We start from the raw sequence: 27,549 nt of genomic DNA, 5'->3' as shown, positions 1-27,549 counted from the left end.
CAAAAGGAGGTCACAACGCATTTTTTTCATTAATTGCCGCAACTGAACTTGACTAAATGAACGGGACCAGGTTTAAATTATCCCCCCAAAAGTTATACAACTTTCCGCAAATCGGATCATGAGTGCGCAGGTTTGGCAGGCATTTTATATTCACCACGTCAGAGCCAAAGTTATATAGTTAACAGTTACTCCTAAAAGCTAATATTAGCTTGGCTTCAGATATACAGAAACCTTAAGTTCAAGCACATGTCCGCACGTCTTCAGGCCTCACTGAATATTTCTTTTTCTTTTATCCTTGTTAGCTTGGAGCAGTCAGTCGAAAGCGGCATTCTACTTTCATTCTTTTACAACTTGCTCACAGCAGAAGCAATCAGCATACTTTACAAAAGTACACTGGACAACTAACCCTAATGCCGGAAACGAGGAGGTCCTTCAACGGAACTGAAGTCGCAGTTGTTTGGTTTCCAAGCAGTTGGAGCGTTTAGTACTTGTAATGACTACAGCGCTCAGCGCTCCCACTCGTCTCTTCAAGAACTGGTGCAAACGTTGAAAAAGAAACTCGCGTCCGCAAAGTGGCAGTGACAGGGCCCATCCTTGCAGAACATGGCGGCCTCCCTTCGGCGTGGCGTAATCGCGAGACGTCCACCCAGGATCCTAAGCGCCTAAATCCTTCTCGCCATTGCCAGTGGCCGCGCACTAGCCCCCACCTCCTTTTCCCTCTCTGTCTATGTGAAGCGGGCTCCGTTGTATTCGCCCGACAAATTGCTATTACGACCAGCTCGACTGAACCGCGTGGCTAGCCGTGCAAAATACGCCATGATGGTTCTTTAGGGGGTGCTAGCTATAAAGAGAAGAGCCCGTGCACTCCGTCCCGTTTTCTTTTTTCCCCCAGTTTTTGACCTCTTTTCCCATTTGGCTAGACTTTGGTTTGTTTTCACTTTAGTGGGAGGAATGGATGCGATAGGATGGTCATTAGTCTCCCCGAAAACTAGGACCACAAAACTAAGGCAAATGTCATATATGAATCAGCGAACGAAGGATAAATGTTTGCTGTAACTTAACACTTATCAAAAATATTGCGCTTTTCTGGCTGATTGACAAAGCCTTCCGGGACATGTGGTTATAGAGGTGGTACCGCTGGTTATGAAGAAACGGAAAACGCATTGATAATTATACGCCAAACGATGTTTGGTACTGTCCATTTTATACCGCGGAGTTTCAACAGCAGACACGAATCCGCCCGTCGTAGAGAGATAACCCCGAGCACGAGTGATCGCGTGCCTTGCGACGACCACCCGGTCTCCCCTATGCGAGGCGTCAAGGACGACCTTGGCGGAAGGGCTGTAGCAAAAACAAATACCCAGGACACGTGAGGGCGTGCGTCGCGGCAACAGCCCCGCGTTGTCCAGGCTTGTGCGTGGGCTTAGGCCACATGAGGAGCCCCCGCCGCCGTCGTCGTCGTAGCGTAGCGACTAGCGCACCACGGGTCTGCCGCGCTGAAAACGATGACGACGAATCTGTCAAGCCATTACTTCACAATTCGCACGTGCAGACGGCCGCCGTTCCAGCTGAAGGAGAAGTGGTCTACCGAGGATAGAACGCGCGACAAGAGGATCTGCCCTACGCGGCCTGGCCGTCGGAAGAGGACGACGAAACGTACGGCGACGACTGCCACTGAATAAAAGAACACCGTACATACTTTAATGCTTTTTGATTTACAGTGACGTACAACACAGCTTTGCACTGCTGGTGTCCGGCTGCACCTTTTGTCCTCGGATACTCTGTCAGTGTGGGAAGAAGCTAGGTGGATCCCCAGCTCTGCGGTTTATCCGACCTTGCACAACTTGTGCAAACTGCGCCAATTTCTAAAGAAGGAATAATAGCAAGAAGGAGCGTTCAAGAAAAGAACGTTTAGCAGATGATTATTTAAGTTAAGCCCCTTATCTTTAACTTTCCATAAATGGGCTGAATATTAACACGAAATATAATCACAGAAATGAATCATGTTTTGCATAGATATATATCCTTGTTTATATACGTAGATGTAACACATTTGAAAGGACTAGTCTTCGATAACTTTATAAACTTAGTTCGAGCCCCGAAGCATTTGGTGTTCACTAACATAACTCAAATATTAACGAAGTCTAAATTTCTCCCGTACAACATCAGCACAGTAGTCATTTTGAATGTACCAAATTGAAGCAATGAGGTTGTCCACTTCGAACAATAACCTCATAGACGCAATCAAACTTGACCGTAATAACCACTAGAAAGCGCAATCATGTCTTTTTGTCACGGGTATTGTCGGTGGTCGCCAATCGCTCAACTTAGTTCATACGACTTCATAACAAAAGTACGAGGAAGTGCGTAGTAAGATGGCGCACTTTGTGTGTTTTCGTTATTTAGCCTAACCGTCTGAGTTTTGCTTTAAAATTTGGATGACTTGAGCTAACCAGGCAAGTATTAGTATTAACTGAAGTAGTATAACTTTTCCATCGCGGTCCCATTAGAAGGACAACATAGAACTTTAGTTCAGTCGAAAAATTCCCCCGTTGAAATAACTCTCGTACGAATTTTAAAAGGAGAAGCAATAAAATAAGCAGTATAGTGGGAGAAGCCAATAAAAGTGGCGATTTATTAGCTACTCCTAAGCACTTAGCCTATGACGTAGTACGTCTATCTTGCGGAATTGGCTGACGCCGACTCATACTCCTGTTATACTTGGCCTGCACGGCCGTACCAAATGCCTTGCGAAGGCCTTCGAAGCAATTGTCCATCGAATGCTCGATTGTAAATACATGGGGTGGATTGTAATGGAGCGTTCAATTGTCAATTGAAAGTTGCCGTGTAGCACAGGCCTTACACGGGTATTTTCAACTGCCGTCGAACCAATGGCCGTTGAGAAGCCAAACCGCCGCTCAACTGGTCAACAGTCGAACGTAGTTACACGGCACATACAGTCATGGTCAAATGAAATGAGAACACGAAAATTCGAACAAGAACACGGAAATTCAAATAATATAGATAGTGGAGACAAAATGACGGCTCACTAGGGGTATATTTAGAAAGACACATTTTCAGTCTCTTTCTTTTGCGCGGAAAGAAATCGCGCTATTTGTGTGTTCTGGTTCGCATTTTTTTGTTCTAATTTAATTTGTCCATGACTGTACGTCGTCTCGTTCTGTTGAGCCGTTGGATCCCATAATACTGTAAGTGGAAAATATTTCGACAGAAAATATTATCTAAGTTTGTGTTTCTTTAGTCTTTTAACATTTAAATGAATTTTTATGAATGAAGCTTTCATTTTCACTTTTTTTGTTGCGTTTCGCGTGGGAAACAGCCCGTTCACTTCCACCGCAATTCAAAGCCGGTCGTTTGGTTGGTACTTCTTGGTTGTCTATGGTTAGATTGGGGATAGGTTCGGCTCAAGCCTTGTTTCCTTTCGTGTACGCGTGAAAGTTTTTGGTGTGGCATTTTTATACGTGTAATATCGCGCACCTATTGTTAGGATGGTGTTTCTTTAGAAATCGTCTGTGTGTGTAGACGCAAGCCTCTGAAAAGGCTCTAAGTAGGCTGACCCGCGGCCGTAGTCGCGAGGAAGAGTTAGTGTTGGTGCTCACCCGTTATGAGATTTTACCGACAGAAAAAAAGGCGCAGCTCCACGCGTTAAAAAAAAAAAAAAACTCGCCTAAGAAGCCGAGACTGGCAGCGGAAGGACATTGCCGCGTGTGTGCGCCTGAGAGGCGAGTGTGGATGTTACCAAGGACCCCGTCGTGGTATCACACAACAGTGCCGACGTTGTTGGACATCTTTGTGGGTTGTAGCTGGAACTCAGAATGATCCAGATAAAAAAAAAACGTTATTTCATGGCTATGAGACAATTAAAAAATGGCTGCTGCCTAGCTCAGCTAAACCTGGATATGCAAAGGAAAAGCTTGGCTTAGTTTTGTTGATTCTTGGTTTAACTTGGCTAACCTTTGATGTAGCTGTTTTCTTTAACACGGCGCAAAGCCGTTAGGTCCCTTGCATCGCTCCCAGAAGGAGGCCCGGCGAAGGTGGCGAACGCGCCGTTCCTCTTCACCATGCGCTAGACGAGTCAGGTAGGCCGATACAACCTATGGGCGCATGCATGGGTAGCTGCGGGGGTGGTCGGCTGCCAATCAACTGATCGCTCGCTACCGCGGAGGCGGCCGCCGCTCACATGAGCAGAACGAGTGAAAACGAGGCCTTGTGCGCAGCGCCGAAAGCGGGCCCAATGAATCGCGCAATGCGCTTCGAGGGGTGTGTCGCCGGGAGTGTGTCTCCGGTCAAAAGGTTATCTTGCGTATCCTCCGGGAAACCGCTGGACGAAAGTAGCAATGCTTTGCTTTAAAAACCGCCTGAGTGGAAAAGATTTAGCGAAATCAACATGAATTGGAAGCGGACGCAACGCACTCCTTCGCGAGCACCGGTAACGCGGCTACCACATGGAGCGCATTGCTCGCGTCAGGCGTCCGTCGGCGCCTTCTAGCAGCGACGTGAAACAGGCATTGGAGAGGACCAAATTGAAGAAAGAAAGGGCCAATATGACTAATTAGGCAGTTTTTAGCTAACATTTCATTCTGTCGGATATTGGTGGGGTAAATTGTGCTCCAACATTTTTCGCTTCGCCACCAGCAGACGCCGACGGCCGCCAGACGCGACCAAAACGCTCCATGTGGTTGCCGCTTTAACGGTGTGCTATCACCAGAATTATCCGAAGCAATACCAAAGTCTGTGGCTATGATGCAGCCTAGGGGTAATCAAAATTCCGGTTTCTTCTCGACGTTGGAACAAAATGTACTAAGTAACTGTTTTTGGTTGCTACCCGAAATAGGCCACAGGGCGTTTGGAACGTCCTATAGAGACGCACTGAGCAGGTAATTAGAAATAAACTCTTTAAACGCATGTCTGTTGCTGATGCTAGCGACGTTAACAAATGGAATGAGGTATGAGCACAAATGGTTCGCACAAAGAAAAGTTTAGCTAGTACGGAACCTACTGTGGGGTCGACCAAATTCCTATTGGCTGTCTGATGCCCATCCTGAGCAACCAGTCCTTTTATAGGAGTCAGACCTGGAAGGATTAGGTCAAAAATCTCGCTTTCCCATTCCGACCCAAACACCCATAACCTATTCCTATACTCCAATTTCCCTTCTCCTTCATCCCAACCCCTTCCGCTACCTTCCCAGGGGAGATCAGGGGAGTCTTCCCGGGCCCGCTCTCCTGGCTGTGGTATCGCTTGGTAGCTTTTTCCCCTTTTATTTATTTCCATTTCAGTGGTTAAAAACATCTTTTGCCCCTCGGCCAATTCTTTTATATTAATATTGGGTTAAGCCTGTTATACCTAGTGGCACAGGCGGAGGCATTTAATATTTTGTTTTTTTCACTTTTGCTCACAATATCCATGTTTTACAAACTTTGCCAAGGGTATGTGTTCGCCAAGAGTATGTGTTCAGAAAATTCTGGCGTAGAGGCACACTTTATTTAAAAAAAAAGGTTCTGGAGGGCATTTACACTCATTACTTGAGACGTGAGACGTGATATCGGTGCTTCGTCGTCCAGGGAGAGTTTTGGTACAGAGCTCGCGCTTCCACAATTCACGCTCTTCAAGCTTTCAATGCCAACGGAGAGAGCTAGATTTTTAATCTGATTTTTTTACCTTCACGCGCAAAGGGAGCTTTAGTAATGCCTGACACACCCATTCCTCTAACCTCAACGTTCCCGAAGCTAATCCCCCTTACCCGCCAATCTCCAGAACCTATTCTGGTACTGCCTAAAACTCAGCCACTACAGAACCTTCACCCCTACCACAAATGCCTTCCCTGCTGTTCCTCATACTTTGGACCCCTCTACTCTGTCTCCCATCGCTCACTTGCCTATAGAAAACGGTCTAGCATGAGCAGTATAGAGCCGTGTTCTGTGCTCTTCCCTGCACACGATTATCTCTTCTCCCCAAGGGGCCCACGAGTCGCACTTATAGACGCCAACGCAACTCCTGATGTCCAGTGGGGCAAACACCAGTACCTGCTGGTCCACCAACTAGCACTTGACCTAAAGCATTCCTCTTCAAACTAAAAAAAGCCCTCTCACTATCTTTCTGTCCTAAGAATTTTTCAATTGTGGAGATTGGACTTCCGATGCCCGAGCTCCTTGCCCGATGCCCGAGCTAGTATGAAGTTGAGGCCGACGCACCTAGCGAACTTCACTGCTTGCCTAAAGGCCAACTGCACTGAAATATCACCTCGGCCACATTTACTTCGAACGTGCGGTGTACGCACCACCAAACAAGCATGGATATGAATGGTAGCCGCTTGAAATGCGTCGCCATTTAGTTAGAAACGCTTAAATAGTCCTTTTTTAACGCCAAAATTTGGGCTAGTTGGAGGAACGACTTCGAAATGGTAAGAAGGACGACAAGAGGGGGCGCAAAAAAGGACAGTTACTACGGGCTGGCGCTGGTCATCTACTCGGGCGAGGGTGCGTATTGGTCCGCAGGGTTACGCTCGCTGTGAGGTCAATCGTGGGGTCAGGGACGAATAGAGAAAGGCGCGCCGCCGCGTCTGGAGAAGTTGTAAAGTTTAAGGTACGCAGTGAGTTTCCGATTCGTTATGGGTCTAGGGTGTCGCCGTGACGGCGGATACAGGTTACCATAGTCTGACAGATCCTTTTGTTATGCGCGCGACGTGTAGACAAACGCAGAACGTTCGTCGACGCTTGGCATAATTTCGGTGCGCGTCGTGTGAACGACACTTTGGAGAGTAACTGATTAACGTGAGAGCTTGGGGAAATTGGTACTCGATTGAATTAATGTTTATAGCGGGAACAACAAGACGAAGGACGAAGAGAGCGGCTACACGGACAAACATTTGTCCGCTTAGCAGCACTCTTCGTCCTTCGTTCCGTTGTTCGCGTTGTAAGCATTATATTTAGAGAGACCGCCCGAGGGGCCAGGACCAGCTCCTTGATCAGAGTGGTTTCCTGGGCGAGTTGATCATTCATCGTGTAAGCGCAAAATGAAAAAGGACGAACGAAGTGAACGGGACACGGCAAACTGAACGGGACACGGAGCACCGTGTCCCGTTCACTTCGTCTGTCCTTGTTCATTTTGCGCTGACTTACACGATGAATGACCAACTCGCCCAGGAAACCACTCTGATGAAGTATAGTTCTAGTACAAGGGGCCCTTTCGACTGTTTTTCCTTAAAGCCTTGCTCTCTCGTCGCGCTCATCGCCATGTGTGAATGCCGTGCACGGGCACTTGGTTTCTGCATTCGACATAACATTTTGCCACGGGAAGTGAACATGCTATTCCAAGGCTTCGATCCATCTCTAGGCCACGGGACAAGAATTTGCAAGATCCACAGGTCGGAATGGCAACGACAATCACGGCTCTACAAGGACTGCCTGTACCTTCGGCTCAAGGGCTCAGCAGGCGGAATGCGTACCAGGGCTCTATCTATGGGCAGAATACTCAAAAATCACCCACAGGACAACGGAGTTCATCTGGGATTCGACACTGCACCGACTGAGGACCCTCGTCCCCAAGAAGCCCCAGCTGGCAAGAAACAAGGTGCATACGTTGGATGGTGTCTCCCTGCCGAAGGACGTCGAGTGCGTGCTCAGCCTGGGACCCAAGTTCGCCGTGCAGCCAAGGAAGTCAGCCCCGGAGAAGGTCGCGATGGTGAGACAAGTTGCTAGGTTGGCACATGACTCTGATGTTGAGCGCTGTGTTTCGGAAGGAATTGATGTGTTGTCTCATCATGGTCACGCTCCCAGGAGCCTGCCTTTAGCACGCACTGTTTCCTTCCTGAGGGAGCAGTCGCTCGCGCTGCTAGCGGCCGACAAAGAGGGCGGTTTCGCCGTTTTGCCTACTTCCTTGTATCGTGCAAAAGCGCAGGATGCAATAGATGCTTCCTTTCAGATGAAAAGCAATGTGTGCCTGTCACGTGTCGGAACAGAGGCCAAGAAACTGTGTGAAAAACTAAATCTAAACCTATTGGCCCAGAGTGTTGGTAAAAGACCAAGCGTTGGTTTAAGAATGTTTTTTTTTTCAATGAAGACGCATAAGATTGACTGGCCCCTTAGGGTTATTGTTTCCGAGAGGGACACTTGGCAGAAACCTTTCGCGCTGTTTCTCAAAGAAAAGCTGGAAATATTGGCAATCGAAGATCCGTTTCTTATAAGACGCTCGGAGGACGTCATTATCTTTTTGAAAGAAAATGACCACAAAGAACTTGTTGCTTTCTTGGTTGACGTGAAAGACTTATACTATACCATACCGCACGATAATCTGCTCCGTTGCCTGGAGGATTGCATTGACCGCTATGATGCCGTACGCTTCCAGAATGCGTGTGGAATCTCGACAAGCAGCTTCCTGGAAATGCTTTCCTTCTACCTGAATTCCACGTACGCGACATGGGAGGACAGATTTTATATTCAGAGAAAAGGCATTTGCATAGGGTCGTGCTGAGCTCCCATCCTGAGCGACTTGTACCTAGGCTCACTGGACAGGCTCCTAGCTCCTCGCTTAGAGCGGTCGGCCGTCGTTAAGGTGTGCCAATATGTCGACAACTTTCTTGTGTTCCTAGACTGTGGGCGTAGTGCTTTCACGTCCACCGTAACCAGTGTTTTGTCACAGTTTCGACAGTGTCTGGCCCCTCTTGTTCTGACACATGAAACTCCAAGTGAGTGGTCCATAAAATTCCTCAACCTCAGGCTCTCGTTCGGTCCCAATCACGTCTGTTGGGAGTATGATCCGCGTAGCCAGAAACCGATTCTGCCTTTTCAGTCGGCACACTCAAAGCTGACCAAACGTGGGATCGCTAGGCATTGTTTTACCAATGCCCTGATGAAATCCTGCTCCCATGTCGTGGAAGATAGTTTCAGAAAACAGACAGTACGTCTAACATCTGCCGGGTACCCTCCATTTCTTCTGTTGTCGGTCGCGGATAAGATGCTTAAACAGCTTAGGAACAAGCCAGACGTGGAACCCAGGGAGAAAGAAAGAGAAAAGTTGAAGTGCGCTGTCGTGGCGTACCTACATGGTATTTCGCACAATCTCAAGAAAATAGGAAAGCGCGTCAACGTTAACGTTGTCTTCTCTGCTCCCAACAAATTGTCGATGCTAATGAACAGAGTCAATAGAAAAGAAAAAAAAAAAGAAAGGCAAGTGCGCAACGCAGCATCGGGACCAGTTCGTGAATTGCTCAGTAGGCACAGTTTATTCTATACCTCTACCGTGTGGCAGGCAGTACGTCGGACAGTCGGGTCGTTGCTTAAACGATCGGCTTAGAGAACACAGGAATAATGTAGATAATAAGATTAAAGGACATCTGGGCATACACTGCAGAGACTGCAGAGATTGTGAGTGTAAGCCACTTTTTGATAAGACTAGGGTTGTAGCTCGACACGAGGATCAGTTGACACGAGAGATCATCGAGGCCCACCAGATAGTTTAATTAAACGACAACTGCGTTAGCACAGCTTCTTGAGCATTGACAAAGAAAGAACTGCAATACTTATCAAATCATTAGATTTTACCGTGCAAAAGTGCATTTGTAACGCGACCGTTTGAAATGTCATCCTTCAATTTTTTTGTTTTTTTGTACTTGCTTGTGCTCCTCCCCCCTTTCCTCCTTTCTTTCACTAGCTGTGTATCTTCCTGTATAAAATCGTACATCATAGTGAAAATAAAATGAGTTGATAAGCGCCGTGTCCCGTTCACTTCGTTCGTCCTTCTTCATTTTGCGCTTACTTACACAGCTCCTTGAGTTGCTTTTAGTTGGTCGGTTTTAATCTGTGTTGTGCTTGTATCATGATGTCTATGAGTGAGAGTGTGTATCACGTTATCATTGTGCACAAACATTTGGTGTTTGTTGCTGCGGCCAATCAGAAACCCATAGTATGTCAGTGATCCTTCTCCACACTCTATTGCGACGTGCCCTTGGAGGCGTGGCTTTTGTATAATAAAACTGAGGTGTTTGGAGTTCAAAGTGGTCGATCGAGCCGGTGCACCATCCTGTGGTAAATATGTTTATCTAAGTGCAACTAGCATTTCGCTGTTTCCTTGTAAATTGTGTGTTTTTAATTGGTACTTTTCGTATCGTAACCAAATGTAGTCGTCCGCAGATTAAAAAAAAGTTAACCTTAGGGCCTCCACAGCCATTGTGTACATCATCGCCGGACCGAACATGCTATCGTGGCGGTAGGCTAAAACTAGTGGCTACAGCTTCATGTTTCATATTTAACAGGGCGTGTTACTATGACCGACTATATACGCAGGGTGTAGTGCAATGAAGACTGCAATGGGGGCATGATATACTGGAACAAAGCCGTGTTTCAACATCTCTGATCTAAAAAATAAGCACACGTGTTTATGAGCGTGATGCTGCTGCTCCACCACCGATGTATGCGGTAGAATCCATAACATAGGTCAAAATACCACAAATGTTTTCAAGCTGATGATACACTAATGCCACGAAGGGCATATTTCAATACATGTCGTCACGTAGTCAAGGACGATGGACTGTTCCTCTCACAATACGGTTTATTGGAGGAGACTTGTCTTCCGCAGTAAGCTATAAAAGAATAAATAGCAGACAGCGCAGCGATGTCACGTAGTCAAGGACAACTTTGGGATCCGTATGGAATAAGGCTTACTGTAGCGAACTTGTGCTCCGCAATGAACTAGAAGAGCACAAACGCCAAAATACAGTCAGCAAAGTGACTTGCACAGATTCGAATGCCGCGAAGTTTTTTTTGCATTCTCGCGTATGGGAATGCTTTTCTTTCAACAAACACTCGTACAGACCGAGAACGTTGCATTGTCGATGAGTTTGGGTTAGTGAAGACATGGTTCATTACACCCTTTCCTTGCCGAACAAGACTGCCGGGAAACGGTTATGACAGAACTAGTAGAGTTGCGCCCACCTGAAGTCAGTAGGGTGCAGTCATGCCCTAGTAACAAAACGACGGCGTCAAAATGTTGTTCGCAGACACGGACATGCGAGTCAAAATAAAAGCCGCCGGCTTCCCGTCGCGGTATCTCACGGTTCCACTGCTCGCGCTTACCGGCGTCACTTGGCAAACAAAACAACGAGGCCTTTTCGCTCGTACCTCTGTATCCGGAGCGACATTCCGGTACGCAGCAAGTCTTGGCCCTTTCCGCCCAGTGTCACAGCATAACGTAACCAACGGCATCACATCGACTAACTACTTAAAACTGCGTAAACTACCTGCTGCTGATGCCGGATTACGCGGGAGCCTTGCTTCGTCGAAACAGAGCGCAGGTAGTACAGATACTGTGGCGCAAGTCTCGTCTGTGCCCCACTTAGGCTCCCTAGCCCCACTGTGCTCCTAGCGCCGCCCCGCGGCGGCTTCGGCGACACAGCAAACCCCTCCCATAGCGCTACGGCGGAGTTGCGTGACCAGAAACGCATTTAAGTACTGCGGTAAAGCTGTGCTTTGAAATAAAAAGCTCTCGCTCATTTCGTTCAACGGCCGGTGGTGCATGGGCGGTGGCGGATAGCGGAGCCCGTTGTTGAGAATGAGCCTAGCAATTTATCCGCTGCGCTCGGGGGTGTTTGCGCGTGCAGTGGAGCGGAACGTTTCTGACGTGCTTTAAGGGAATTCTAAGCGTTACATGTTAAAATAGCTCCACCGCGCTTTCGTGACGTCTTACCGAAACTACAATCTCCCTTACATGCTAAATGAGGCTTCAAATTTGTTCTGAGAACTTTCCTCTAACTTACTTGTCGCGAGGATCCTGTCGCAGCTGATTTTGGCGTCTTCAATTGCAGCGTAGCGGATGGTTACATTTCGCTTGTTTTTCGCGCGTTGCCTTGAATTTTGCGCGGTCCGTCTGAGCTGTTTGTTCCCCTGACGTGGGTGCTTTTCTCGTGTAAATCTCGTGCTCCGTCATCCTCCAAGTAACCTTTTTTCGCGATGTCCCTTAGTACGGCGCGCTTGCATTTCTAGTAGTTGTTTTGCATTGTGGCTTTCCCTCTAAAATAGCTGTTTAGCTGCATAACAAGAACTCATTTTGTCTTCCTTCGTTCCGCCAGCGGTGGCAGCAGCCGCTGCAATTTGTGTTTTGTTCAGTTGTTTCTTTCGTCGCACATACAATTTTTGTGGCTCGCCGTTTCCCCGCCTTTATTCTTCAACAGTGAGTGGTTAGCTTGCTGCTCTATGGAAACAGTGACAGTTTACATCAACGCGTACCGGTGGTGACAATTTATAGCTATTCACACCACTGCGGGGAAGAAGAGAATGTTACATAATACCGTTGATTACATGGGCCAATCTATAAGCTATGGCGGCTGACTGAGGCAGAGCACGGCCGGACTGCGGCGGGAAAAGAAATGGTGATGTGGTAAAACATTACTGCTTATCCGTTGTTATTCTGGGGGCTGCAAACACGTGCAATAATCTCGTGGTCACATTTGGCGCATAACGCGATCGACAAGCCCCGCGTCTGCCCGGCGTTTGTGAACGAATGAGTAACGTAGGCGGCAAAATGCCTAGGCACACACCGATACGCCCAAGGTTCCAATCTCAAAACCCGGATTTTTTATTAATATGAATGGGCTTAATTTCTGCGTCCCTCAGCTAAGCGGGGCCCAGTGTGGCCGAAGGTTGGCTTTGCCTCATGCCAACTCCTTTTACGCATGTGCATGCTTTACAGGAAAATAAAAGTGAAAAGATGTGCGCGTGGCTGACGGAGCCGCCCACACACACACAAAAAAACGGGCCATTCCCTTTACCGTGAAACCTGGTAAGGGGCGAATCATGCAGTGTATAAGTGTATTCAAAAATTGTAAGTCTCTCTCTTGCCACATGGCGCGCGCTGATTGGGCGCCGAAACAGCGCCGTTGGGAAAAGCCATCGTGTGCTTGCTGAGGCGGTGGCGCCCTCTCTTGCGTTGAACCGGATTCCAGCACTTAAATGAGACACAGACTGGCCATAAGTGGTCTTCATGTCACACGCCGCAGCATGTTAAGTATGCTTTACGGGAGGAAACATGGCGTTTGAAACCAATTTCGGGACGAAATTTAACAAATTTCGGTTATTAAGGAAATTTAATCCTGATTAGTCCTGTATTTTAAATTCGTTTAAATCATTCTAGTTTATTTTGAACCAGTTTTATCCTTCAATACTTGTTTTTTGACCATCGCTTATCAAATTGATTTACCGTGATGACACAAGGCGATGACATAAGACGACCACAGGAGACGCTGACAGCATGAGTCCCTAAGGCGCTTGGCCCCTAAAAGCGCAAATAGAAGGTCAACAGTTTAAACACTGCTATGAAGAGCCGGATTGATAACACAAGCCCTAAGTAGAACAGGGTAGCAAAAGATGGATGCTCTTGTATTTGGGAATCTTACAACTTGGACGTTAGACAACCTGGCACCACCCACGTTTTCAAACAACGAAACATAAAGGATTTCTGTTCCAGTCATTTCTGTTGCATTTTTCATTACAAAACCATATTTGTTACCGTTGTCATCATTTTCAATGATGTCATAATATATAAACCCTCTGCTGTGTTGTCATGGCTGTAGCACTAGAACTTGTGCTCATTGAAAAAAAACGTGGCTGATTAACTTTTGCGACAATAAATAAAAAGTATGCATTAAAGACAATATTTTGACCTAAAAGTGCAGACAGCATGCGACGAGCCAGGCCCACGTGACGGCGTTGCAGGTTCAACAGTAGCGAAAGGTTTTGTTAGGTAAAGCACGGCAGCGGAGCGCAGAAAATTGAATTGGCTCTTCAAACCTCCTCGGTGTTTACCGTGGGAGGAAGGAAATGTTAGGGGAAGAGCGTTACAAGGCGCAGGGAGAGAAGGGAAGTTTTTACTTGGTAGGAGTGGTAGAAGACTGTCGTCTGTCGACGACATTTGCAGAGAAGTGAACAGATACGTGACCAATTGTTTCCGAAAGAAATTGAAAAAGAAAACGCCTTCAATATGGCTGAGAAAGGCAAGATGAAAGTAAAAACAAAAAGAACAGAGCCCAAGCATCTGCTCTATCTGGGAGAAGAGAAAACAAAACTATTCAGGAAATATACACGCTGTTCCAACTGGTGGGACGCCAGAAGAACGAAGGGAGGGAAGTGAAATCGCATTGAACAAACCTCCATTAAAATTATCAAGAGATAATTGCGAGAGGATGAGCGTGAAGGATTGGATTTGAGAGCGGACAAAACACATGTCAGGGTGGCAAAAGACTATCGTCCTTCGAAAGCATTTGCAGTAAAGCAAGCATATACGAGGCAGATATCTCTTCAGAATACCTGGTTTGGCAAACGGCGGTTAGTTGCAGCGGCAATGGCTAAGTAGAATATACACTGCACTTTCCCTTTCCGCGTCACCCGTTATTTAAGGAGCATCGGAAAAATGGTTGGTGGATTCAGCATTCGTTGAAATGAAACCCCTTGGGAAACAATTACCGGATTCCCGACAGACTGAACAGAAGAGCATTACGAAGATGTTATAGGCTCACGCGAGCGAGCTTACACACACCATTCATATGTCGCGGACAGGCCAAAATTATTTCTACCTTGATTGCCAAGGTTTTTCGCCACATACACATAGCCAAGAAGAGTAGGTTATGAGCGGAAGTCACGTTTTTTTTGGAATAAACCCTGGCGCATGTCACCGCACCAGGGAGACGGAGATGCTAGACTCCGGCGGTTGCGAGCAGATGAGAGCGGAAAACTTGGTCATAAATTACTGCCTTCTGCTATGAATAGTTCGTGTAATAGGGCCATTCTTCTCGTATCTTTGTGCCGTCGAAATGTACACGCACCGACCAGACCTCGCCTACTTCCACGACTTTCAGCTCCTCTCCAGAGAAGCAGGGCGTGAAATTACCAAGATTTACTCCGTAAGCGTTTTCCCGCCGGAGGATGTCTGTAAAAGAATAACCCCCCAGACCACATCAGCCGCACGTGTCTGGCTGTCTTCCCGCGATGCTGGCGAAATAGAGGTGCAACAGTGTAGTGGGTGCCTTCGTGTGCTGGGCTAACCCTGTTACACTTCATTTTAGAAAGTAAACAGATAATTTAATTCTTCTAGCGTGCATTCATCACGTACGCGGCTTCTTGCGAGTCATCTGTCTTGTTAGCGGAAATGCATTGCGACGCACCCATTTTCTTCATTCTTCCTTTGCTCATAGAAAGGATGTAAACACATCGCATCAGTCTTCATGAAACATTCTAACGTGAGCCCACTCCTACGTTAAATCTCTGTGTAGAGGACAGCACTTCATGTTTTAAGGCTGTTTGCACGAGCGTCATTGCATCCCACCGTAAAAAAGAGTAGAAATTACTAAGGGAAGAAAAACTAAGCGGAGCGAGAGTATTTTTCTAATAACTCTATGCATGTTTACTATGATTCACTCAGCGAATAGTATAGGCTTTAGCGAAGCAAATCGCTACAGTTCTGAACAGTGAAAGTAAATGAAACTCGCAGATGTCTAGGAACTTCCCAAGCCCATCGCATACGCGTCGGCAGATGGAACGTCTGCACACGGTAGGTAATCTGTGAACATAAAGCTAGTACGGTCTTACGCAAAAAAAAAAAAGGTAATATAATCCGGCTTCAACAATACTTGTATTTTGTGCGAAAGCAGCTTTCATTCCGGCTCATAAAGCAATGATAATTACCCAGCTACGAGCGCATGTTACTGAGGAGTCTGTAATACTTTGGTACTCTTCAGAGTACCCATGGTTACAAAAATGACGGCGTACGACTACAAGCCGCCCCGTCGAGCCAGCGCAGTTGTCGGGCGGCTTGCAGGAAAGATGCGTTCGTCCCGACAAGGCAGACCCAATAGCGAAACTTGGTTTGTTTAATCCATGGAGAGTAAAGAAAAGCACCCATACAGGTAGCAGCACACTAGCGTGCTTAAGAAATTCGTACTTGTAGCAAAGAGCGCCGAGTTCTTTCCGCAAGACGCAAACCAAAGTTTGCGGATCCCGCTAGATAAATATTGTTTAAAAACTTGTTCATGTTATCTTGGAAGCAGGCATGTATTCGTCGAAGAGTACTTGTTAGATACAGTGTTACGCGCTATTGTTGTTCTTTTTTATCCAGAAAATTTTGTACCGGCGTTCTTTGGTTGTTTTTGCTCTAACACGCCACTTATCCCGCTGCACCACAGTGCTGAATGCCTAAATATGTAATCAGGAGTGCCTTGGCTTTCAAGATGGGGTGCCAGTATGTATGAAATAAACAAATTACAAATGAATAAAACGTGACATCTCGAACGGGCAGAGAAACGTTCTTCGCGAAGCCCGAAGACGTACTATCTCGTCAAAAAGAGAGTGGAGGGAGGCTTTTAATGATAAAAAGAAGTCAGCCATGCAGCAAGCGTGCATGCTGTGCTTCTTCATTGAAATATTAGTCAGGCGAAAATGAGTGAAAGAGACGAAGACGCAAAAACGCATTTACACTAACCAACGCAGATAAACACACAGAAGCTCACAGACGCAGGAACGCACATACAGCAAACGCACAGTAGTAATGCTAAGGCAAACGTTCACAGAATTTTCTTTAGGCTGGAGTTTCACGGAAACGACCCAGGTGTCCTTGTAGGTCGTGTCACCATAGCCTATTTATACTCTCCAGTGCAACTGTCTAAACAAGCGTTCACATGTTTCTAAGCCGAGTCAAACACACACAAGCAAAATTACTTTCGCGCAGTCGTAATCTCGATAAGCCAGACACCGTTAACGGCCGCCCCTGGAAGCCCATGATTGCTGAAGACGGTTCTCGCCGCGCCGCATTCAGGGACTCAGCGAGCCTGAAAAGGCAATTTGAAACACTTGCAGGGGCGCTAAGAAGACGACGTAGGCAGCGTCTAAAGAGCGCGCGCTTTACTGCAGGTCAACTAAACGTTTTTCCAATCCAATCCAATCCAATAGATGTAGCATGAGCGCCACAATATGTACCGACTTGGTGGTCAGTTCTGGAAGTGGTGTTCGCAACCGACCTCTGAAGCTCTGCAAAAACGCCTGATGGTGAGTCGCATTGTGCGTGTTGAAGCCTGCGCGTTGCGTTAACAGACACACTTCAATTGACTCGTAACAAGCATACAGAATTCCCAGCACGGGCACAGATTTCCTGCGGTGGACATTGATAATGCCTGCGCTGCATATGACGGATTTTTTCATTCCTTGCTTGGTTCAGGAGTCGGCAAGTTTTCGAGGTGGAGGGCCGAGTTGCATGAAGCCGACAATCGAGGCGGTGAGGGGCGGGGGGGGGGGGGGCTTTTTTTGGACAGGGGGAAAGAAAGCAAGTCAAGATGTTATCATGCTTAGTGTGAAGATGGGGGCAATTCCAACTGGAAGCGATCTTGCTTTGTTCTTGTCTAACCCTTTTTGAGGTTAAAAGTGGCATGTCATCCTTCGAAGAGGAAGTGACAAGGGAGAAAGGGGGTTCTGATATCGCTCGGGGGTCCCGGTGCACGCATAATACTTCCACGCGGTACACATGCTTCCCACGGGCCACAGGTTACCAACCCCTGCAGCTTGGTCCATGCCCGCAGCGCACAGCGGCCGGCAAAAGCGTTTGTAGCATTGCGCGCAACAGGTGCCTACGTTCTTACAATAAATCATTGTCAGTTGTGCAACGTCGGGTAGGGGCTACTATGTGGCCGTGCTTCCGTTCGATAGAACAACGCAGCCTGTATAGGCTGCCCATCGTGACATCCGTTGTCCATTTATTGTGGGACTGTGAGGTTAGACCCAGTAGAGGCTTCAACCAGGACCGACCTCCCGCCGTGGTATCAAGACGTCACGCGAAGTTACAGCAAGGAGGACCAACTTTCAGCTGTCCAGCAGATCCTGTCCGCTCTCGAACGGCCGCACCGGAGTGAAAGCTGCGGGGCGTCATCCTCCCTCCGGGGAAGAGGGCGACCACCACCGCAGTGAGTAGCGACGGTGACGGTCTAAAAGAGTGTCAAAGGACCGACGAGTGGCTCCGTCCGGGCGAAGTGGCAACACTACGCCTGTTGCCGACATTTAATAGTCTTTTTCACTCACTCACTCACTTGCTTTCTCCTGCCCTTTTCTTAGCTCAAGTTTTCCCATCAACCCCCGTCTCGGCCAGTACCTCAGGTGGCAGCGGAGTTTGCAGAAAACTTAAAAATAAACAATTTTCCAAGGCTCGTCTTTTATTTATTTATTTTTATTTAGTACATACTGCAGGCCCAGTTTGGGCCCAAGCAGGAGGGGCGATACAGCACATATAACACGCAAATAAACAGCACAAAAATGTAGCCTCCAAGGGCTCGTCTTCTATCTTCCAAGGGCTCGTCCAGCGCTTGGAAGATAGTACTCGTCTTCTATTCGGCCTATAGCTTTGTTGAGAGAGAGAGAGAGAGAGAGAGAGAGAGAGAGAGAGAGAGAGAGAGAGAGAGAGAGAGAGAGAGAGAGAATGCTCTTTAATGTGAACTGGTGAGGTCAGCCCTGCTAGGGACAAGGCTTGCTACACCAGATGGGAGGTGACTACGTTGATGAGTGGTGCATATCAGACATCAGGGTTACAGCAGGAAGTAGACAAACATGAAGCGTTAAAAAAAAAGAAAAAAAAAGAAGGACAACAAAAACAAGAGAATGCTGCCAACAGAGTCCGAACATAAAAATACAATTGAAAAGAAAATCGTCAATGGAAACGCTGAAACAAAATGAGAAGTAAACGACGGGGAAAAAGAACAACACCAACCCTAGAAAAATAAATAGATGAACGCCACAGTGCGAAAGAGAAGATATCGTGACACACTTGCTCTGTCTCTGATCTAGAGAGATTTGTCCAGTTCAGTCTCTCGTAGGAACTGGAGCAGAACTTTTCTACCTAAAGCACTGTGAGCACTTCGGCCCAGGCCCAAGAAAATGAAAAAGTTCGAGACTGCCTCCATGACGTACAGGAGAGAGGGAGCTCGCGGCAGTTTTTCGCGCAGCAGTATATCGAGGGCAAACGCACAGCAAGTGATTTACAGTCTCGCGCACACCGCAAGTCCGGCACAGGGGGGAATCTTCCCAACCAATTTTAGACTTAAAACTCCGAGTAAACGCCACATTCAGGCGTAGTTCGGTGCAGAACTCCTTCACACCGCTTGGATAGGCCGCGTGGAAAACGGAAGTCACAGTGCGGGTCAATAGCGTGCAGTGGTAGATACCTGCGGTGAGGGTCCTGCCACTACGACCTTTGTGCAGCCCATCCACTTGCGAGGATAAGGGCGTTGCTGTCCTCTCAGGAGAAAGGAAGCTGGGTCGTGTTGCTCAGCAAGTGGCCTGCGCTGGCGGCTGCGTCGGATCTAACATTGCCTTGTTTCGGAGTGACCAGGTACTCACTGAAGAATGATTTCATGGCCTTCGCGCACTGCCATTGTGTGAATTTCGGCAATTTCACATACAGGCTGACTGCGGTTGTTGTTAAGCTTTCGGAGCGCTTGTAGGCACTGCGCGAGTCGAGGAATATTACTCATTGCTGGGCATGATGTCCGCTGATGTAATGAAGTGCAGCCCTCACAGCTGCTAGCTCGGTAGCAGTCGAGGATGTTTCATGGCTAAGTTTTCTTTCGATAGTGCACCGGGCTGATGGGATCCACACGCCGATGGCGGAGGAGCCCGGGCGAACCGAGCTATCCGCATAAACATGTGTGTAACCTTTGTAAGTGCTGGAAATATACTCTAGTGTGAAGAACTTGAGCGTGGCCGCAGGCATGGCAGACTTTTTGCTAATTCCGGGTATCGTCGTGCAAATTTTCCATGGCGCCAGTACCCACGGGGCTACTATCGACATTTGAGGCTGTTCAAAATTCGCCGGAAGCAAGTGTCTTGCATATTGTGTGGAGAGGTCTGCCAAAGGATGCGTATGACACCGAGTCAAATGGCGCAAAGACGTTCGAAGCACCTCTTGGCGTTGTAGCACTGTGGCGGAAAAGCACCGAGCTTTGTTGAACTGTATTGCAAAACTGTTGGAGAATATGGTGTATAAAAGAATGTCCTGGTTTCTCGAAAGCAGACGCCTTTACCGGCAAGACATGAATGGATTTCGCAGGCACAGATCGTCCATTGACAATAGAATTACCCTTGTCTCGTCAGTTGAGAAACAATTCGACTCCAGCTACATACGAATTGCAATTTTCTTACACATAAAAGCTCCCTACGACTCTCACACGCACAGCCACTCTTACTGTTCTTCCCGTACATAGCTTTGGATGAAGACTCTATGCCTGGATCGAGGATTACCTTGCTGGACATTAGCTGGACGTTAGCTTTCGGACGGTGACACATCACGGTTCCCCGTCGAAAAAGGCGTTCCGCAAGGAGCCGTTTTAAGTCCTTTGCTTTTTGTTTGACGCTCATACAACTGAAATGGTGCCTACCGAGGGGAGTCAACATCGCGATTTACGCAGACGACATTTGTATCTGGTACGCATCACGCTCCCGACGCACCACTCAGCAACGTCTCCAGAAGGCCCTCTTCTCCATTTCAACCTACCTTGCTGCTCGTGGACTTCACCTATCGCACAAGAAAAGCGTAGCAATGGCGTTTACAAGGAAGCGCATGGATCGGTACCCAATTCTGCTAAGTGGTCGCGCCCTCTCGTACGCCCGGACTCACGGGTATCTTGGCGTAATCCTCGACCGAAATCTCTCCTGGTCGCCTGAGATAAAAAGACTGTGAGCGCCTCTCTACGACATTTCAGGTTCTAAGATACCTTTCCGGTTCGTGATGGGGCAGCAAATGCGGCTCGATGCTATAGCTTCACAAAGCTTACGTCGATGGCTTCATAGGCTATAGCATTCTCTTACTGCACCGTGCAGCGTCTACGAATAAAATGAAGCTAGAAGCGGTGCGACGGAACAGCCGGCGCTGCACATTTATCTTGGTCTACCCAGAGGCTCTTCGAGTGCCGGGACCATCGCTGAAGCTCATTCCTTGCCTCTGGACGCACTTATGTAACAGGAGTCGCTCCGTGTACATTACCGACATTTACTTCAACCTACACCACACTGTCTGAGCAGGATTACTGCGGCCCAGAGTCCGGTGTTTGGAGATGCTGTAAGCGCTTTGTCTCTTCCCAAAACAACGCAACTACCGCGAGCAATGCCTTCTATGTTTCCGCCCTGGACATTAGCATCTACTCGTATAGGTTTACGCAAACCTGGCACGACAACCTAAAAGATAACGCCCCAGGCTGAACTGCACCAAGTGGTGTTGGACCACATGCACGGGATGCCTTCTACCAGGGCTCCTGTTTTCACTGATGAGCCTACGTTGCCTCAAAGTTACTCCTCTGGATTATACGCCCCATTGACCGGAAAATTATACTCCTACCGTTTAGAAAGACCAACGTACTCGACATCAGCTGAACTACATTCCCTCAAGGAGGCAATCCGCTACATCCTCGGTCAAAAACCCAGACAATGGACCATATTCACCGACTCTAAACCTGCCCTTCAGTGCCTGCTTAGTAGCAGCGAGCATCTTGCATATGAACTTGCCGTTCATGATATTCTCTTTCTACACCACCTTGTAGTAGGTGCTGGGATATTATTGTGTTTCAGTGGGTGCCTGGTCACTGCGGCATAACAGAAAACCAAAAAGCCGATGACGCTGCCTCTGCAGGCCACAGCTGCCGAAATATACGAACAATATTTTCATAAAACACGACGCTTCCACCTTGGCGACAGGCTACGCCGTTTCAGAGAGAAACAGAATAGCATGCTACTCACCACCACAAATTTCTCTACTCCCTTGACCCTCAGCTGTCATCAAGACTTCCTCACCAGCTTCCCCGTCATATAGAAACATCATTTCATCGGCTCCAACTTAATGCAGAGTACACCAACAGCTACCGTTACCGGATTGGACAATCTCCCAATTCCATGCTCAACGACTGTGCGCTGGAAGACACAATAGAGCATGTTTTACTCCACTGTCCTGTTTACAAGGGATCTAGATCCATCTTTTTACACAACGTTGCACGCATAGGCTATACGCAAGGACCAGTGACTTCAAACACCGTTTGAGGGCCCTGGCCTTCTTGTTCTCAGCAACGCCCAGCCCTAAAATTTGTTTTCGCTCCTCAGCGACACTGGCTTAATTCAAAAACTTTAGATCTTTTCACTCTGAAACTTTGCACTTGCCTTTTCTTACCTAAGTTCGTTGTTCCTTCTCTCAACTTGTATCTCTTTTCTGCCCTCCTCTCTCTTGGGCCTTTCTTCCTTTTCCCCTCCCCTAACAGAGTAGCATGAAGGTGATTTTGTACGCCGGGTAAACACTCTGTTTTCTAATAAAGAGCTTCTCTTTCTGCCTCTCTCTCTCTCTCTCTCTCTCTCTCTCTCTCTCTCTCTCTCTCTCACGTGGCTGTCATTATGAAATCTTCTGATTGCAGTCATTAGCCTACCAGTTTGCTTTGTTGGCTTCAGGAAGTTTTTGTAGTAACTGGGGTCGCGTCTGATACCACCGAATACAAGAGCACTTAGCGCTTGCTGGTGTCTGTAGCGACTCCATCAGTCCAGCGATCAAACGCTAAGGTAGAAAATCCCGTGTCTCAGTGCCCACGTGTCCCCAATGGGTCACCTCAGCGTGGCGTGCTTCCAAGTGCATCTGCCGATAAGATAGTGCCAGAGAAACGACTCGTCTAGAATCGGCACGCTCCGGCATTTGAACCACAGCCGCGCCCGAAGGTGCGCAGACTTTCCGGCTTGCTGAGGTGTCGCAAGCCAAGAGGTTGGCCGACGTCGTGACTACACACGCAGCACAAGGTGTTCCGGTGGCATTCGGCTATGAATCATTATGCGGTGAAGCGAAGAAAAGGGTGTGTGATTGCAGATATAGCGGCTGATTATTGGCTCGGACCGCAACCGAGACCAGTGAGTAACAAATTACTCTCCCGCTAACGAGAGAGAGAGAGAGAGAGAGAGAGAGAGAGAGAGAGAGAGAGAGAGAGAGAGAGAGAGAGAGAGAGAGAGAGAGAGAAAACACGTTATTGAGCTTGCGCGGTCAGAAGGCGGTTGTGGTTGCCAGTTTGTGCCGGGCAGCGACGTCGGCGGCTCTAGTGACCAGGGAGAGTTGGACCTCCTGGTCTGAGCTCGCCAGTGGCTCCTCCAACTGCTCATTGGAGGAAATGGGGGGAAATGGGGGGAAAGGGTATTTGATGCATCCCCATATGATGTGGGGAAGGGTGGCGAGGGCTCCTCATGCTTTACAGTTTGGTGAGGGGTAAAGGTAAGGGTGGATGAGGTGGAGCTTGGCTGGGTTCGGAAAGGTGTTCGTTTGGAGGAGTCTTCACGTGTGCTCTTGTGCGGGTGTCAGCAGCACGTTGGCTGAGGGGAGTTTTCTGAGGGAGAGGCGGTAGCGCATGGTTATTTCTTGATATGAGACCATTCTGTTTCTGGCGGATCTAGCACCATGGTAGGGGAACGTGCTCGCCCGGCTCAGATAGTAAGCTCTCGAGCCATACTGCGGGCGGCCTCGTTACCCTCCAGGCCAGCGTGCGCCGGAGCCCATACGAGTTCTACTGGGGATTGTGGTGGGTGCTGTTGGATAATTTCGGTTGCCTGCGGTGATAATAGGCCTGCGGCAAAATTTGGGATGGCCGTCTTAGAATCGGAGATTATGGTTGTAGGGGTTGGGCTTTGTACGAGCGCTAGGGCTATAGCCGCCTCTTCCGCAGTTGCAGGGTTGGAGGTGAGAAGAGTTCGGGAGTTAAGGGGGTGTTTTTGGGGGTCGTTGGTTACTGCTATTGCGAATGCAGCACGATGCCTATATTCTGTCGCGTCCACATAGATTGTTTCCACTTTGGTGGGAAATCGTTGCTGTAGAGCCTTCACCCTCTGCTCTCTGCGTTTGGCGTGGTATACAGGATGCATATTTCTGGGGATCGGTTTGACAGCCAGATTTTGTGAATTTCAGGGGGTAGGGGGAACCTGTCTTCCGTATTATTGATATGGTTGATTTTAAGTTGTTCGAGAATGTTGTTTCCAGTTGGGGTTTTAGATAAACGAGCTATTCGGTTCGATATGTGAGCTTCTATAAGCTCTTCGGCAGTATTGTGTACCCCTAAGCTCTCGAATCTGGCAGTGGAAGTGCTTAGAGGGAGCTAAAGCGCCGATTTGTATGCCTTCCTAATTAGTGTATTGACTTTTTGCAATTCAGTTTTAGAGGGTTGCAAGCACGGTAGGGAGTATGTGATTCTGCTAATGACGAATGATTGAATTAGCCGGATTCTTTCGCATTCACGTAGGCCTTTCCGGCGGTTTGAGATTCTACTGATAAGGCCTATCGTTTGGGTGACGTGCCGTTCAAGCTTTTTCAGATATTCTGTATTTGATCTGTTGTTTTGGATGAGCCTTCCTAGAGTTTTGAGCGTGGAGACTTCTGGTATTGGATCATCCCCTATGTGGACTTTGATGTTGGGGGATACTTTGCAACGTGTCTTGGGGGTCAGAAGAAGCAATTCGGATTTGCTAGGAGAGCATGTTAATCCTGCCTTCTCGGCTCCTGTTACCACCTCTTGCACTCCTTCCTGCAAGGTTTGTTCTATTTCTGCGTCACTTCCGCCTTTGACCCACAAGGTGATGTCGTCGGCGTATAAACTGTATCTAAGGTTCGGAATTTGGTCAAGCCGTTGGAGGATTTCTAGTACGGCCAGATTGAATAGCAAGGGCGACAAAACTGCTCCTTGGGGAGTCCCTCTATCCTGGAGTTCTACCGTGTCTGACGTAACTGCTCCAATTTGCAAGATTGCCGTTCTATCGGTTAGGATGCTCCGTATGTAATTGTATGTGCGATGGCCTGGGTTTACTGAACTAAGCCCTCGCATAATGGCTGAGTGGGATACGTTGTCGAGTGCTTTTATTAGATCGAGTGCTAGGATGGCTGCTGTGTCGAGGTTGTTTCTAGGGGTTATGATTTCGTGCGAGATTTGGAGAAGAATGTCTTGCGTGGAAAGCCCCGCCCTAAATCCAATCATAGTATGTGGTACAGAGCTCGTCGTTTGCAAGTGAGTGACTAGCCTTGCGTTTATCACGTGTTCAAGCAGTTTTCCCAAACACGACGTGAGGGATTAGGTCACAGGTGTTTAAGAGAGACGGGTCTACCGGGCTTGGGTATAAAAGTTATTTTGGCGTGTCTCCATGAATGCGGTAGTGTGCCCCGTGTCCAGTATTTGTTAAAGTAGCTGGTGATCTCGACTATCGAGTCGTCGTCTAAATTTCTTAACATCTTATTGGTTATTTGATCAGGCCCCGGGGCTGAGCCAAGTCGTAGTTTGAGTATGGCTGCCCTAACCTCTGCTTCGGTAATGTCCCTGTCCATGCTCGGGTTGTCTGTGCCCGTGTATGCGGGGATAGGGTCGTTGGTGGTTTTGGGAAGGTACGTATCTTTGATGCGATTAATAAGGTCTGTGTCCGAGCCAGTGAAGTTTTGTATGATGTGGGTTAGTCGGTGGGCCTGGTCTGTTTTCGAATTGCTGGGGTCCAACAGGTGTTTGAGCAGTTGCCAGGTACGTTTCATCCCCAGGTTCCCTTGCATTCGGTCGCAAATTTCGTCCCATTGGTTCTGTGAGAGTTGAAGAGCGTGTTTTCGGATGGCGGATTCTAAATCACGAAGTTTTCGGTGTAGTTTTTGATTGTGTTTATTTTTCCTCCACCTTTTTTGAACGCTTTTGAATGCTCCCCATCGGTGTTGAAGGTGCGTGTCCACTGTTTCCGCGGGAATTTCTGGGTCCGTCGCTTGAGTGACTGATTTCACGTCCTTAACCAGTTTTTTGACCCAGTTGTGGAGGTCTGGGGGGTTTTGTGTGTTTTGTTCATCCCGCCGGGATTCTCTGACATTTCTGAACTCGTGCCAATCGGTGAGGTGTTGTTGTTGATGAGTTTTCTTGATGGCGCGAGTGAGCTCAAGGTCTATCTGTATTATAAAATGGTCTCTTCCAAGTGATTCATCCCTGGTTTTCCAACTGACCTGTTTGGCGTGTAGAGTGAAAGTAAGGTCTGGGGTGGAGTCTTTCTGTACGCTGTTACCTATCCTGGTTGAGGTATTTGGTTCTGTTTCTATTGTGAAGTGATGAATTTGCGCCTGATTCCCGAGGTCGTTGCCTTTTTTCGTGCATTTGGAGTATCCCCATGCTGTATGTGGGGCATTGAAGTCTCCTAGCACCACCAAAGTGTGGGGACCCGCCTCTCGTCTGGCTAACGAGAAGTGAAGGTTAAATAAATGGTGTTGCGCTTTGGGATTACTGTACACGTTTAGAATGAAGAGCTTTGCGGCTCCTCTTTTAGTGGGCAGAATCGTTATGAAATCGTGAGATATTTCTACACTGTCGAATTGAGTCCTGCTGGCCGGGATATTACGTTGAATAAGTATTGTTTTGTGATCTCTATCGCTTTGGAAGGCTTTATAGCCGGGCAGTTTGACCGCTTTGCCCGTCTCTTGTAGGGCTATGACATCTGGGTTTGTTCATGGAAGGTCTTCCTTACTGAGGTGAAGCTCTTTTCTAGGATTGTAATTCTTTTATCTACGTCGTCATCCTCCATAGGTTCCTCTACCCCATTTTCTGGGGAGTCATCTACAGCTCTACGCTTAGATGCAGGGGGGTTAGTATCTAAGTCTCTCTGGGGGCGGTTTTCAAGCTGCGATTTCAGCACCTTATTTTCTTGTCGCAGAGTGTAGTTTTCTTGTCTTAGAAGCGCTAACTCCACTTTTATGTTAGCCAGCTCCTTGACTAGCTCTAGAGGGAGGGGGGCGGATGTTTGAGAACTTTGGCGTGAGCAGTGAGAGGAAGCACTGGTGCTGCTCACGTTGTCGCTGCCCGGCTGCTTGTTCGGGGATCGTTCATTCGGTGCTTTCTTCTGTTGTTGCGAGCTGTCTTGTTTTTGGTTACTCGTATTCCTCCCGAAGTGCATCGTGTGTGATGGCCCGCACGTCACTGGATCAGCGGACTGCGACGATTTCAATCCCGCTTCCGGACAACAACCACCTGGTCCCGATTTGCATCCACGCAAGCGTTTTTGAAATTGTATTTTCTTTGTACTTTTCTTACTTTCTCCCTGTAGCACATATGGAATGAATGCAGTCAACTCTCATTATTATGAAGCCCAAGTGATGACAGCATGCTTTGAATTAATGGAACTTCCAATTAAACAACAAGCACAAGCACTGCTTTGCTAATAGTCAACAACACATCTCCCTTGAATTTGTTTAGAATGTGGACTATCGCCGGGAAGTAAAGCAGATGGCGTGGGTTGCCGTGACAATTGGGACTTATCGTCAAAATCGAAGGCTGAAGCACCGACAATACAAACTGCTCATACGGGTCTGCGTGCAACAGAGAAGGTTTAAGACCTCAGAAGAGAGAAGCTTAGCTTCTCTCTTCTAAGTTTGTTTCGCTGTTTCATTTAATTTGCTTCCGTAAAACCCAAGCCGAAATGTATTCGGAATTACATGTAGTCAAAATTTGGCTAAGGCTTTCCTTGTTGGGACTGATATTCAGATGTAGGAGCCAT

The 27,549-nt window shown here is 47.8% G+C and overlaps 1 protein-coding gene across 1 annotated transcript in view; it reads left to right on the top strand.

Moving 5' to 3' along the window:
* The window catches only part of LOC144175429 (uncharacterized), a 109,514-nt gene extending 86,383 nt beyond the window's left edge, over window positions 1–23,131 (top strand). The window contains exons 3-4 of the mRNA XM_077704507.1: window positions 7,510–7,702; window positions 23,069–23,131. Coding sequence (XP_077560633.1) covers window positions 7,510–7,702; window positions 23,069–23,131 — 256 coding nt within the window. The remainder of the gene's footprint in view (window positions 1–7,509; window positions 7,703–23,068) is intronic.
* Window positions 23,132–27,549: the final 4,418 nt, after the last annotated feature.

The sequence above is a fragment of the Haemaphysalis longicornis genome, unplaced genomic scaffold (genome assembly GCF_048455015.1).
Source record: "Haemaphysalis longicornis isolate Haplotype H1 unplaced genomic scaffold, Haemaphysalis longicornis Haplotype H1 scaffold_3, whole genome shotgun sequence".
Lineage (NCBI taxonomy): Eukaryota > Metazoa > Arthropoda > Arachnida > Ixodida > Ixodidae > Haemaphysalis > Haemaphysalis longicornis.
The sequence above is the reverse complement of the archived record's forward strand: the minus strand, read 5'-3'. Positions and strand labels throughout refer to the sequence as shown.